General features: G+C 45.8%; 7 protein-coding genes across 7 annotated transcripts; 3 read left to right on the top strand and 4 right to left on the bottom strand.

Annotated features, from left to right (window-relative positions):
* Window positions 1–89: 89 nt before the first annotated feature.
* Window positions 90–3483, top strand: CANTADRAFT_4708 (cleavage polyadenylation factor subunit; the record flags this gene model as incomplete). Its single annotated transcript, XM_020209424.1, has 2 exons — window positions 90–2422; window positions 3150–3483. The coding sequence occupies 2 exons, from the start codon at window positions 90–92 to the stop codon at window positions 3481–3483; spliced, it is 2667 nt and encodes an 888-aa protein (XP_020065815.1).
* Window positions 3484–3675: 192 nt separating this feature from the next.
* CDC46 (MCM DNA helicase complex subunit) lies at window positions 3676–5930 on the bottom strand. The gene has a single exon (XM_020207330.1). The coding sequence runs from the start codon at window positions 5903–5905 to the stop codon at window positions 3713–3715; it is 2193 nt and encodes a 730-aa protein (XP_020065814.1). The 5' UTR covers window positions 5906–5930; the 3' UTR covers window positions 3676–3712.
* A 250-nt stretch (window positions 5931–6180) lies between these two features.
* On the top strand, window positions 6181–6708 carry CANTADRAFT_46604 (uncharacterized protein; the record flags this gene model as incomplete). Its single annotated transcript, XM_020209365.1, has 1 exon — window positions 6181–6708. The coding sequence occupies one exon, from the start codon at window positions 6181–6183 to the stop codon at window positions 6706–6708; it is 528 nt and encodes a 175-aa protein (XP_020065813.1).
* Window positions 6709–8023: 1315 nt separating this feature from the next.
* On the bottom strand, window positions 8024–9526 carry CANTADRAFT_169688 (uncharacterized protein). Its single transcript, XM_020206350.1, has one exon. It carries the CDS (start codon window positions 9251–9253, stop codon window positions 8042–8044), a length of 1212 nt encoding a protein of 403 aa, XP_020065812.1. The 5' UTR covers window positions 9254–9526; the 3' UTR covers window positions 8024–8041.
* Window positions 9527–10329, bottom strand: ATP14 (F1F0 ATP synthase subunit h; the record flags this gene model as incomplete). Its single annotated transcript, XM_020209535.1, has 2 exons — window positions 9527–9832; window positions 10312–10329. The coding sequence occupies 2 exons, from the start codon at window positions 10327–10329 to the stop codon at window positions 9527–9529; spliced, it is 324 nt and encodes a 107-aa protein (XP_020065811.1).
* A 289-nt stretch (window positions 10330–10618) lies between these two features.
* On the top strand, window positions 10619–11029 carry CANTADRAFT_47406 (uncharacterized protein; the record flags this gene model as incomplete). Its single annotated transcript, XM_020209457.1, has 1 exon — window positions 10619–11029. The coding sequence occupies one exon, from the start codon at window positions 10619–10621 to the stop codon at window positions 11027–11029; it is 411 nt and encodes a 136-aa protein (XP_020065810.1).
* Window positions 11030–12675: 1646 nt separating this feature from the next.
* GSP1 (Ran GTPase) lies at window positions 12676–13320 on the bottom strand (the record flags this gene model as incomplete). The annotated part of the gene is made up of 1 exon (XM_020209307.1): window positions 12676–13320. One exon carries the CDS (start codon window positions 13318–13320, stop codon window positions 12676–12678), a length of 645 nt encoding a protein of 214 aa, XP_020065809.1.
* Window positions 13321–14163: the final 843 nt, after the last annotated feature.

Below are 14163 nucleotides of genomic sequence, written 5' to 3'. Positions count from 1 at the left end.
AATCCTCTCTTCGCGTGCACTCTCCAGCGCTCGCTCCATAACTCAGCGCGAAATCTCATCTTCAACACCATTCTGGCCCTCCTACCACCATGACTGTCGAAGACGCCGCTGACGACAGCGAGTCCTTCAAGTTCTTCGGACTTGGCGGCTGCAACGAAGTGGGCAGATCGTGCCACATCATCGAGTACAAAAACAAGGTCATCATGTTAGACGCTGGAGTCCATCCAGCATTGTCGGGCCATGCGTCGTTCCCGTTCTACGACGAGTACGACCTCTCCAAGGTGGATTTGTTGTTGATCAGTCACTTCCACTTGGACCACGCAGCTTCGCTTCCCTACGTGATGCAGCACACCAACTTCCGTGGTAAGGTATTCATGACTCACGCCACCAAGGCCATCTACCGGTGGTTGTTGCAGGATTTCGTCCGTGTCACCTCCATTGGCGCAGCCAGAACCGAGGAGGGCGGTCCCGAGGTGGCCAGCAACTTGTACACAGACGACGACATCATGAGCTCGTTCGACCGTATCGAGACCATCGACTACCACTCCACAATGGAGATCGACGGCATTCGGTTCACAGCGTACCACGCAGGCCATGTGTTGGGGGCTTGCATGTACTTCATCGAAATCGGAGGCCTCAAGATTTTGTTCACGGGAGACTTTTCCCGTGAAGAAAACAGACACTTGCATGCTGCTGAGATTCCTCCCACCAGACCCGACATCTTGATCTCCGAGTCCACCTTCGGCACCGGAACCTTGGAACCCCGTGCCACTTTGGAAAACAGGTTGACCAAGTCTATCCACGCGACCATCACCAAGGGAGGCAGGGTGTTGATGCCAGTGTTTGCGCTTGGAAACGCCCAGGAGTTGTTGTTGATCTTGGAGGAGTACTGGGCCAACAACGAAGATTTGCAGAACGTCAACGTCTACTACGCCTCCAACCTCGCAAAGAAGTGTATGGCAGTGTACCAGACCTATACCAACATCATGAACAACAACATCCGTCTCACAGCTTCCAATGCGGGCCAGAAATCCAGTCCTTTCGACTTCAAGTACATCAAGTCCATCAAGGACTTGTCAAAATTCCAGGATTTCGGTCCTTCGGTGATGGTGGCCACCCCTGGTATGTTGCAGGCAGGTGTCTCTAGACTGTTGTTGGAAAGATGGGCCCCAGACCCCAAGAACTCAGTCATTATGACCGGGTACTCGGTCGAAGGTACTATGGCCAAAGAGCTCTTGAAGGAACCTCACACCATACAATCTGCCAGTAATTCAGAATTGTCAATTCCCCGGAGAATTGGTATCGAGGAAATCTCCTTTGCTGCACATGTTGACTTCCAGCAAAATTCCGAGTTTATCGAGAAAGTTGCCCCTTCCAAGGTCATCTTGGTCCATGGAGACTCTGTCCCTATGGGTAGATTGAAGTCGGCCTTGTTGAGTAAATATTCGTCAAGGAAGGGTACTGAGCAAGAAGTCAAAGTCTACAACCCTAAGAATTGTGAAGAGTTGAAGATTGGCATCAAGGGTCTTAAAGTCGCTAAGGTTTTGGGCTCATTGGCAGAGGACCAACTCCTTCAATTAAAAAAGGAAATATATGCAAAAATAGAGGAAGACAATTTAAAGATAGAAGAAGATGAGGCAAAGATCACAGAAGTTAAGGAAGATGTAATGGAAGATGCTAATCAAGAGGATACAAATAAAGAGAAGTCTGCCGATGACCCTAATGATGAAGAGAAGAAGGACTCCACGACCGTATTCAAAACGGGCCAAGTCATATCGGGTGTTCTCGTCTCCAAAGATTTCGACTTGAACCTCCTCCAGTTGCAAGATTTGCATGAATACACCCAACTCTCTACTTCTATTGTCCAATCCAAGATCAACTTGAAGATTAATGCTGACATTGGCTTAATGAAATGGCATCTTGAACAAATGTTCAGCTACATCAACATAGTCAACGATGACGATGAGGTATGGGAGTGTGTCATTATGGATATGGTTGATGTTCTCGTGGATAGAACTAAAAAGGAAGCATTGTTCATCACAGTAGAATGGATTAACGATAACTTGATGGCAGATTCTTTGGCAGACAGTGTAATTGCCATTCTCTATTCGATTGACTCGTCACCTGCTTCAGTCAAACTCTCCTCCACAGAATGCAGCCATACTCACACACAAGAAATCAAGAAGGAAGAAACACCTCCCTCATTGAAGACCGCACATGCAAACTCGGAAATCGCTAGTCGTATCCACAGAATCGCTTCTTTATTGGAGGCCCAATTTGGTGACTCTTTCCAAGCATTGGAGAACGATAAGGCCCTGATCAAGATCGGCAAGAACGAGGCCAAGATTGACTACCGTAGCTTGACTGTCGAATGTGGTTCGAAGGTCTTGCGGGACCGTGTCGAAAATATCATCAAGAGAGGGTGTGGTCTTGCTGCACCATTGAGCCAGGCTCAGAAGGCATGATGTATTTATAGTAATGTATAATATATGAACGTTGGGTAAATAAGTGCTGCCGGAGTATTGGTAATCTGGATCGTCTCCAAATGAGCATGCTTGTGTACTTCCATGTCTGATGCAAGGGTGTGTCTTTTATATATTAAACTTTTGCTAAAATCCTACCCAACGTTGTCCTTCAAGGTTTTGAGGGTTTCAAGGCCACTCTGGAAACGATAGGGGACTGAAGAATAGTTGTGTCTGAAATTAAAAATCCAAATATGATATGAAGTAAGATTTTATGAAATATATGAAAGAGAAAAATAAGAAAATGAACATTTAGGTAATTAACTCCTTTAACTGTTGTAGAGGTCAGTAGGCTTAATAATAATACTTAGAATATTGTTGTGTAAACGTAAGAAAATGTTTGATTGTGCCCTTGATTATTTCAGTATACAGCAAACGTTCTGGTACTTCGCACGTTGTATCTTGGCACTAGCATTGCAATTTCCCAACAGTCCTTTTGCACTTGTTGCTTCTGTAGTGCGCTACCATCTCTTCATACTGGGACGTGCGTGAACCGAACATCTCACAATCTTCATACTCAACCAGACACCATACAAAGGCCCGTACTCACTCTTCACTACACACAACCAGCACAATGAGGTATGTATCAGCGCAGCCTGTTGCATCTTGCACATTACTAACCCCCAGTGATTTAATAGACCGTCCCCGTTCAGAATTGACAGAATTAGAACTCCAAAAACTCGAGGAGTTTGAGTTTGCTCATGGCCCCATGTCCTTGATCCAGAATGCCGTCAACAACAACACTCCGATCGTCATTTCATGCAGAAACAACCATAAGTTGATTGCCAAAGTCAGAGCTTTCGACAGACATTGCAACTTGATATTAGAGAACGTCAAAGAGTTATGGTCCGAACCAGTCAAGAACAGTAAAGGAAAGAAGATCAAGACAGTTTCCAAGGAAAGATTTGTCTCGAAGATGTTTTTGAGAGGAGATAGTGTGGTGATCATCTTGAAGGCCTGAGCTAGAGCACTCGAGTCAAATAATGGCCGCCTCACAGCAGTGAATGGTAAGTACTGATTGGATGAAACAACCACACTATGCCACTCAGAACCAGGACCAAGCTACAATTACCGGCCCCTATCAATATCCTGCTTTAGATGGAATTCTCCGTCTTTTACCAAAACTACTGGTTTAAACCGGTCACTGTATAATACATGTACATTAGAATTAATACTAGAACGAACTAAACCTATACTCCACATCTCAAGACGTTTTGTCTTTGATGTCTAAACCTAATCACTTCATGTCTCTCCATGATATATAATGCCTTGTCCAAAGCTTGATGAGAAGTCTTACCGGAATCAACAAATTCCCTTTTGAGTGTATTGTAAGCAGTTGACCAACCGATCGGTAATCTTCTTCTGAGCTCAATCTCAACCTGTTTGATTTCATTTGCCAAGTTTGGATCTGATGATACACCTCCACTCGAAACACCTTGATCAACGGCATCCATGGTGGATGCTGTAAATAATCTGATGGCTTCTTCGACATGTTCTTCAGTTGCAATTGGTGATAATCTCAATTTAGCCAAACTCTCAGTTATTCTGATAATAGCCTCCAATTGTCTGACCGTGATTGGGATAGAGGATCTCTCGTTCATGTTAGCTTCGTTCAACTGTAAAGTTCTTCTGATAGAAACAAAGTGAGATGCTAATCTTTCTGAGGCTTCTGGGCTCAATCTTGGAGCACACTTCAACTTCACATACTGAATGTATCTTTTCATGGTCTGAATAGGAATTTCTCCTTCTTGCACTTGTTCATTCTTGTTTCCAATATGAACATTCATAACGTGCTTAGCAATAGATATATCTCTGTCTGCATTATGGTCGTCTTTAACGATGAAAATCATATCAAATCTGGACAAAATTGTGGTTTGGAAATCAATATTCTCACCAGGACTCTTCAAGTCGTCATATCTACCATAAATGGGATTAGCAGCGGCCAAAACAGAGGTTCTGGAGTTCAATACGGTTGTAATACCGGCCTTTGCAATGGAAATAGTTTGTTGTTCCATGGCTTCGTGAATGGCGACTCTATCTTCATCTCTCATCTTATCAAATTCATCAATACACACAACACCCCCATCTGCTAACACCATGGCACCACCTTCCAAGTAGAAATCACGAGTCTGGGTGTCTCTTTGCACGGATGCAGTTAAACCAGCTGCAGACGAACCTTTACCAGATGTATAGACGGAGATTGGCGAAATCTTTTCCACAAATTTAAGAAGCTGGGACTTGGCTGTACCTGGGTCACCCAATAGCAAAACATTGATATCTCCTCTTAATCTCATCCCATCCGGTAAAATCTTCTTCGATCCACCCATCAATAAACAAGTGATGGCTTTTTTGATATCCTGGTTTCCATAAATACCAGGGGCAATAGAGTTAGAAAAGATATCGTACAAGTTTGGCATTCTTGACAATTTCAAGAACTCTTCCTCCTCTTCTTCGGTGAAGGTGATTCCATCACCGTGCACCCCATTGTCAATTTCGGTCTGAATTCCTAGAATTTTGAGATAAGGGTTTCTGATAGCCACAGTATTCATATTTCCTCCAGCACCCTTTTGCTTGGCCTGGTAAATAGAATAGATACCGATGATAGTGACCCTGGTACCTGGAACAACTTGGTTGGTCATATATCTGTCGGCTTGTAACAAGATGTGTCTTGGCATTTCACCAACAGGCACCATATCAGGAGACTCTTGCAACTTTAATACTTGCTGGTCAATGAAAGTTGATTTGTCGTGGACGATCACGTAAGGATCAGGAGGGCATTTTTCTTGGGTGGTTTGTTCATCCATGTTGTGCTGAGCTTGACATCTGTTGGGCAAATTAATTTGGCCAAAGCCGGTTTTAAGCTTAATCTTCATTGTGTGTTTACAAGAACGACAAATCAATTGGACTTGAGTGGCCCTGGAAGATAAGACGGATGTGGAAATGATGATACCACTTACTCTGACGATCTTGGAAATGTATTCGGAATCGAGGTTTCTGATGGAAACCCTGGATGCATTCGAATACAAGATCAACTGACATGTGGGGAAGTCCAAAGGAACTTCATCGTTGGACAAGTACGCAATTCTCTTACCGACATCAGTGATGGCGGTCTCAAACAAGGGGATCATTTCGGTGGGATCATCAGTCAACTTCTTGTTCAACTCTTCATTGAAGCCGATAAGATGCTCCGAGTTGACCTTGAGGTAGTAGTTTTTGATCAAGAGGTTCTCTCTTAACTGGTCTCTGTAGATAAACTGGGTATCCAATCTGAACTCAAGGATGAATGATCTGAAGGCCTTGATGATTTCATTAAAGGAATTGTCTTCTGGTTCCTCTCCAGGCAAAACCTGGGCCCCGTATACTTCTCCTCTTTCGTAAGACATGTTTATAGATAAGCACAGATAAGATGGGAATGAATTGGTGTTTATAATGTCAGTGAGACGTGTTGAAAAATTCATTAATTATCCTAATTCGGACAAATTGAGTACGCGGGAGCTGGGCCAACCTGCACTGAGATGGACTATGATTTCGTGGGCCAACCTGCACTTGCACTCCAGTGTAACCTGCAACTGGCCCCACTTACCCATCCCAAGGCATATCCAACATTCTTGAATATCGGGACCAAGGGCGCTGACAACTGTTCAAGGTGGCTGTCACGATGTTCTCTCCAGTGCGCTCGTTTGTGCGGCTCTTGTCGGCTTCTCCAATTCCAGGTGCAATTCCCAAGAGAACCAAATTGCCTCCGAGGCCCAAGTGGCTCATCATCGAAGATGAGCTTGATGAAAAGTTTCTCAAGGGAGGACGGGGTCCAGGCGGCCAGAAAATCAACAAAACCAACAGCAAAGTCCAGCTTACCCACAAGCCGACTGGAATTGTTGTGACTTGTCAGTATTCCAGGTCGCAAGAACTGAACCGGAAGAAGGCCAGGGAAATCTTGGCCTTGAAGTTGGAGGACATTCAGAGTCCTGAGACAAGCAGAAACGCAGTCATTGGTGAACGGAAGAGTAAGCTCAAGCAGAGTAAGGCCAAAAAGTCCAACCGGAAATACAAGGCCTTGGATGAAGTCCGTGCCGAAACGAGAGCCAAAGAATCGGAGGCTGAAGCTGCTGAAGTGGATCCTGAAGACGAGTTCAACCGTATGCTTGCTGAGGCAGCACTTCGTGCAAAGAATACTCCGGAGTCGTAGCGTTGAGCAAAACTTGAGAAGACACAAACCGCTATTTTCACCGTCAACACACTTTAGCAGCTGCCAATTGCTCTCTTCAACACTCTTAACCGTATCATCCGAGCTCTGCTATGAACTTTGCCGTTGCTTCCATTTCGTATAGCATCCTCGTGGTCTGACTTGCTCTATATTATACAGCGACTAGTTGCGACTTGCAGCCATTTTCTTTTATCTTCTTATAATGCTGCTCACCAAAGGAGATATCACTGCCATAGTATTGGGATCGGCTCTCTTTATTGTCGTTGTTGCTGTGACGATAGTCGTTGGGGTGGTACTCCACAGTTGTTATGCTGTGGTCGAGCCAGATCTAGAACCAGTTGATACTCGAGTACGCGTCCGCTATCCAATCATGTGGAGGCGTTTACAGTGGCTACGCTCAAGATTCAATACAAAGGAGGCCATTCAGAGCATACTGCCAATATCAGAAGGGTCGTTACAAGGTGGGTGTGATATTCTCGATAGACACTCCGTGAGAGTTGCTGAAGCTAAGCTGGAAGTTAATGCAAGTAAACATGATCTTTGGAATCAAACAGTCTCCAGGTGCAACTTAGTGGACACAGACAACCAGAATAGAACAATTATAGCAAATCCCACCCAGAGCGAACAACAATACATTGCTTCTCAGTTCGACAGCTTTTCAAGAACAATGATGCTTCAAAAACTATTGCAATACTCCCTGGACTGTAATGAACACGCAATCAGGGCGGTCGATGATCCGTTTCTGGGTAAACTAATTTCAATTGGCGGAATCGTGGTGGTGGTGGATCAGTTTCGCGGGTCAGAAGACTACGAGTTTAAATCCTTACAAAGGGGCGACTTGCTCAGAGTGGTGAAGTTTTATATTAAGGAGGATGGGGAAACCGGTGTTCCCCAGACACACACACAATCTATGGAACAGTTGGAGCCAGCCAAGTTCGAAAATATCCTGACTCTTCTTGAAGAATCGTGTCTGGTAAACGGAGCAAAGCTCCCACTTGCTTGCAATGATGAGTCCATGACCACTGGAAACAACACTTTCATCCTGAATCAAATAGATCTTCAATTGAAGAAGAGCGACCCGCGGTATCGAAAGCTCTTCTGTACGGGAATTATTCTCAACACATATTTGACTTGCGAAGGTAATTCCATCTCGTTGAGAATCAAAGAAAATGATGCCATACCGAGTGATGAAACGCAGCTTGTGAAGGATTTTCCGCTTCACGTAGTTACTTTGGAAACTACTTTCCTAAAACAGTTTGTGGTTCCAGATGCTAAATAACCCAGCTAAGTTCTATTGTCAAACAGGGTCTAGTATTCATGTTTTGCTCTGTTGGTAGTTCTTCCAATTCTCTGCAATCGCTAATGCATCTTTCCAGTTCTTTTTCACGCTCTCTAATTCTTTTTCCAACTGTTTCAACCTCGAACCATCGGGATCCGATTTGTTCGAAGAAGCATCTATAAGTTGGATTAAACCACTAATGTTGTGATAAAACTTGTAAAGGTTATTCAATAATGGTTTAGCAGCAAATTCAAACGATTCCATTTCGTCAAGATATTTCTTGATAGTCTCGGGATTTGTTTTTGATATCTCATTCAAATCAATAACCCCTGAAGGGTTAGGAAAACTCAAACCTCCATTTTTCAACTTTTGATCAGAAAACTGGTTGTTGAATCCAGAGTAATACTGATTTATCACATCAATAAATTTAGAATACTTGAAATTTTCGACCACCAAGCTTTCTATTATTGGGGTCAAGTCTGCTATCATATCCTCATATTCTTTGTTCACTAAACTCTTCAAGTTTGCCACGTTTGTTCCATTGGCTTCCTGGACTCCAGTGGTATTGTCTATTATTGGGTTGTTGTTGTATATTACATTTGACTTGAGGAAAGATTCTTCTACGGCAGGACTTCCTCCTTTCGATGACAATGGAATGCCGTAGACAGTAGTAGATGATAAGTTGCGCTTGTCCACCAATTTGTTTTTCAACTCGTCTATTTCAAGCGTCTTCTTCTTGAGCTCAATTTGATATTTCGATCTCATATCGTTGATCCAGCTCTTTAACTTGTTCAAATCTTGTGCTTGTAGCTTGTTGTGTTTCGTCAAAGAAGCGATTCTTTGGTTCAACTTACTCTGGTCAACTTGTACTGTCCTGTTCAACTGAGACTGATATGACTCCACTTGGTTTTCAAGACTTTCGATACGTTTGTTGAGCTTCTCGATAGTGGCATCCTTCTGGCTTATTGTTTGGTTCGACAACTTGAAGTGGTTTCTGCTACGATCAACAGCTCCCACCAATGAATGTATTATGTTGATAATGTTCTTGTCGTTGTTGTATATGGTTTCCGTTACTTTCAACTCATCTAGCTTGGGAATAGCTTCTTTGTTGTGGATTTGATCTTGCACGAGATCGTCCCAGTTGATGCAATTGAACTTGATTTCGTCGTCAATATAAGCTCGCAGAATAAGCATGGAATTTATGATGTCTGCGGCATTTCTGATAGTCTCTAAGTCCAAGTCTGACATGGTGGGTATCTGAGTTAGAGATGGTTGCACATTTGTGAAATCTAAACAAACAGAGTATGGTTACGTAAGCGATTACTCAGCGGCACTGCATCGCCTACTACAAGCTGGATTAACGTTGGTGTCTTATAATTTCAAGGTGTATTTATCGTACTGTATAGTTAAATAACAATGATGGAGCCACTTGCAGTGTCGTTGTTTCAACGGACAAGCTTGGTCCTGGCATGAGATTTTGAGTTTTGGGGATGAAAATCAAATGAATGACGCTTCAATGGTTTAGTGGTGTTCTTCAGCTTCTTCTTCGAAAACAAACCAGTCTTCTTCGGCAGCAAGGGAAGCACCAGAGGAGCCAGAAGTAGCTTCAACTTCGGAGGATTCGTATTCACCTAAAGCTTCAGTGGAGACTTCGTTTTCTGGCAAGGATGGCTTGGCTGGCAATTGGAAGGTCTTGACAGCAGCATCGATTTCCTGTTGTGAGATAGCTTGTGGCTTGAATTGCTTGATGTTTTGAACATACAAGTCGGAGACCAAGTTGTTGGCTCTTGGAGTCACGGAGAGTAATCTCTTGGCGGAAATAGCACGCTAGAAGTTAGTACTGTGCAAGCAAGACAGATGGCTGGAGTGTGACCTGTGATGGTTTGGAAACTGCGAGATTGATGATTACTTCGAAGTATTATTAGCTTCACCTCGACGTCTGACGCATTAGATGACCCTGGGACCAAGTTCACCAGGTTTAGAGGCCCTTGTATGCTCTCGAAGGTTACTGTGAGTGTCACCATTGTTCTTTCAGGCTCGTTGTCTTTTGGAGATCCCAACATGCCCCACATGTTTACTAGAAGTACCCTCTCAATTCACACAGCTCGAGTCTGCAGAAAAGCTCTTCGGGATCAAGATGTCCATCTGTGTGTGTTCAATCGCTGATGCTGCTCGTACCGTCCTGGGGACAACTTTGCCCACTTGTCTCAGTGCTGTTTTCATCCCTCACACCAGCAGTTCCCGACACTTTTCGGCATCCCGTTCATCTGGCCGCAATTCGGCGTTTCCTCCTCTATACATACAACAACGGATTGTCTAAACATGGCTGGCGAAATCGAAATGGTTGTGGATAGCTGACAGTGAATTTTTCTCGTACGAATCCACCGATTCTCGGAAAGGTAGTGTCTTTGGTGGTGAGGACTGGTGTGAGAGGGCGAGGTCCTATTGGCTGGTGCAAGTGTCACAAAGAGGGAGAAGCGCGTCACGTGGTCAGACATCTGCCAGTAGTGATTATCACTGGAAGCGGCTTATAACTTGTGTGGTTTATCTCTACGTGTACTGCTTCTTTTCCGGCTAGTGTTCCTATACCACCACCAGGACCCCCACACCACCATGCCCAAATACTACTGTGACTATTGCAAGTCATATTTGACCCACGACACCATGAGTGTGCGGAGGTCCCACTTGATGGGAAGGACCCACATCCGGTTGTACTGTGACTACTACGAGGCCAAAGCCAAGGAGACTGGGATCTGGAACCCTGACGACATGGACTACGAGGTCAGGTTGGACTATTTGAGCCGTGGTGCTCCCGGCAGCGAGCCTGTGCCCAAACATGAGAGTGCTGGCGTCATCTGGGAGGGCAATGACGAGAGCGTGTTTGCGGAGGAGGGACTGAAGGTCATGCAGTTGCCCCCACCACCCAATTTGAGTGGGTTTCCCAACCCGCCTCCCTCGGTGCTCCGGACCGTGGAGGAAAGCCAGCGTGCAGTGTTCGCCCACCAGAAGAAAGAAGATGAGTGAAGGAGATTCACGCTGCAAGGGCTGAACCGCATATCCATCGCTAGGCATTTTTGCTGGAATTTTCACTGCTATGTCCTCCAAACTTTGACACTTCTACTGCATGCACACTTTGCATTGTTCTGCCTAAAGTTTTAAACTTTGACACGTCTCTACTGCCTAAAGATGTGCACACTCTACTGCTAGGTCCAAAAGACAATTCTACAATCGCCATTTGCTCGGGATCTAGTAAATCCATAGCCCTTGCGTGTTGGTTGATTAATCAACGATTGCCAGATCATAACCCATCGACGGGCTTCCACCCAATCATTAGTGGCTCGACGAAGTGACAATTGTCTGGCCAAGTGCCTCAGAACCTTCCACTATTCCGCCATAAGTTCATCTTTTGTGTCACGAATCGACAATATTTGAACAGTAATATGCCTCTTACCAAGTTCTTTTCATTTATCTGGTAGCTCTTAAGCAGCATTTGAACAGGAACCATCTTTCTGGTTTCTGTCAATTTGCCTGCAGCTCCTGGCAGGAAGCAGGACTCTAATGCAATAAAGTCTGTTATGTTGAGGACTTACTAACTTTGCAATTGGGAGGCTTATTGCAGCCTATTTCGTGAAAACTCATTGCACACCAAATCAGGCTATCGTCGTTAACAGAGAGCTGCACTCTCGAATTTGTCCGTTACAATACGATGCTCTGGCTCACTGAATATTCTGGAACGATCACAAGGAATTTGTTCATCGGACGAGGCCCGGCTAACTGAAAATAATATGTACATTATAGTTCTTCATAGATTCCCAATTAGGGAAAACTTCATGGGCATACCATTAGTATTAATGTAGATCATCATAGAATGTCCATTCTTGGTGTCATTATTAATATTGAAGTAGATTTCAATCTCTTGAATTTCTTCTTGGTGCCATGTCATCAGTATTAATGTAGATCATATAAAATCTCCACTGCCGTTACTTCTTGGTGCCATTATTAATATTCACCAGTTAACGTTCATCATTCTCCTCCACTTCTGGAACTCCTGCTGACAAGTTGAACACCCTTCACGCACCTACAACCCACACCAGCTCCAGAAAATAATCACCACCCCATCGTGTGACATTGCCCTTTTGGGTGTCGTCTCGTAATCTGAGCCCTACATGGCAACCTTATTGTCTGATCATCGCATCGCGCGCCTCGCGTTGGAAGCATGCACCAAGCAACCCAAACTTTCAAGCAATTAAACGGAAGTGAAAAATGGTGGTGGATTGGAAATAATTGTCACTAAACAGCGTTGATGGCTGCCACAAGCATGGTGGTGCCGTTCGTCAGCATCCACAGAGCCGTTGGCCCTGTGGAGATGAATACTTAAAACAAGGTGTCAACCGGCGCTACCAAGCAAATACGGGACCATCGATCGGGCGCTACCATGTCAGCTAGGCGATGGGCTCCATCGATGAGGTGGAGAACCAGCGCTACCTGGTAAGGGCCAGATCGATGACATTGCTGTGAGGCAGGAATTCCAGACTGGCCACACCAGCCGATGGGCACATCCATCAGCTGTATTTCAGTGGGAGATTGCACTCAATTGAGTGCCCCCAGGGTGCTACTACCGCCACGTTGTAGATAACATGTATTACACTATATAATGCATTGCATTGAACTTACAAATCAGCATCGTCCTCATCAGGCAATGGCATGGCAGTGGCTTGGTCCATTTCTTGTTGGTATTTTTGCATCAAGTCAGCATCAACCTGGACTTCAGGAGGAGCCAAGGCTGGGGAGGCAACGAACTCCAATTGGGGGTTACCGACCAACTTTCTGGCCAACCAGAGGAAAGGCTTTTCGAAGTTGTAGTTGGACTTGGCGGAGATGTCGTAGTATTGCAAGTTCTTCTTTCTGTGGAATGTGATGGTCTTGGCCTTGACCTTACGCTCTTTGACGTCGACCTTGTTACCGGTAAGCACGATAGGGATGTTTTCACACACTCTGACCAAGTCTCTGTGCCAGTTTGGCACGTTCTTGTAGGTGATTCTGGAGGTGACATCGAACATGATGATACCACACTGACCGTTGATGTAGTAACCGTCTCTCAAACCACCGAACTTTTCTTGACCGGCGGTGTCCCAGACGTCGAACTTCAACTCACCGAAGTTTGTGTGGAATCCCAATGGGTGGACTTCGACACCCAAGGTGGCGATGTACTTCTTTTCGAATTCACCGGTAAGATGTCTCTTGACGAAGGTGGTCTTACCGGTACCACCATCACCGACAAGGACTAATTTAAAGGTAGGAACTTCAGCAGCCATCGTGATTGATTGATTGATTAAAGAAGAGATGAACAGTTGTTTTGCTGGCGGGAGAAAAATTTTAGAAAAAACACTGGTGCGAAAGTGACACAAAGGGAGCCTGAGGGTGGAGGGAGATCGAAGCAAACGGAAAACGGGGACAAGGGGCGGTAGGCGAGGGGCGGTGGTGCCCCCAGGCACCCACGGCCGTCGTCTGGGGACCGGCGTCGCCTCCCCACCAATGGCCGCTGGGTTTACACCCCCCATCAGCGCCAGACGAACTCCATCCGCACCGCACCTTCCACCCGTCCCTAGTGACGAGCCGGCACCACGCCGCGGTTCGACTCCCGCCACCGCACCACCACCACCCACCACCGCACCTGGCACCGGCCAGTGCACAATATCTGCGTCCGCGGGCATGGAGCAAGGGGCACCGGTGGCGTGGAAGCACGCCCACAAAGGGCTGGAGGCCGCTGGTTAGGCAGTGGCGGTGCCGAGCCGCCTGGCTGTGCATGGGGGGTGACGCGACACCGGGGTCCAGCTCCAGCCAGGGCCCTGGACGCCAGCACCACTTCCTCTTCCGCTAATTGTTGTTCTCTCCCATCGTCTCCCGCCCTAGATCTGACTATAAATAATTTGTTGCGCATTTCCTTGCAGACTTCGCCGCATTGAGACTCTGGCCTGCAGCTCCTATTCCAGCGTGTGCCAGGGCCCGCGAGGAGTAGTCTGGCTGGGTGCACAGTCACAGCATGGTACGCCAGTCACAGCGTGGTACGCCCGTCACAGCGTGGTACGCTAGCAACACCTGGCACCCACCAGGCCCTGCCCCCTCTCCAGCCTAGACTCCCCGTGCTTCCCCCTTGG

This window comes from Suhomyces tanzawaensis (genome assembly GCF_001661415.1).
Source record: "Suhomyces tanzawaensis NRRL Y-17324 unplaced genomic scaffold CANTAscaffold_2, whole genome shotgun sequence".
Classification (NCBI taxonomy): Eukaryota; Fungi; Ascomycota; class Pichiomycetes; order Serinales; family Debaryomycetaceae; genus Suhomyces; species Suhomyces tanzawaensis.
Note: the sequence above shows the minus strand (reverse complement) of the source record. Positions and strands in the feature narration are given on the sequence as shown.

Bases quoted from the DNA above. Each gene is read 5' to 3' on its own strand.
- CDC46 (XM_020207330.1), bottom strand. From the start codon at position 5,905: ATGTCTTACGAAAGAGGAGAAGTATACGGGGCCCAGGTTTTGCCTGGA.
- CANTADRAFT_169688 (XM_020206350.1), bottom strand. From the start codon at position 9,253: ATGTCAGACTTGGACTTAGAGACTATCAGAAATGCCGCAGACATCATA.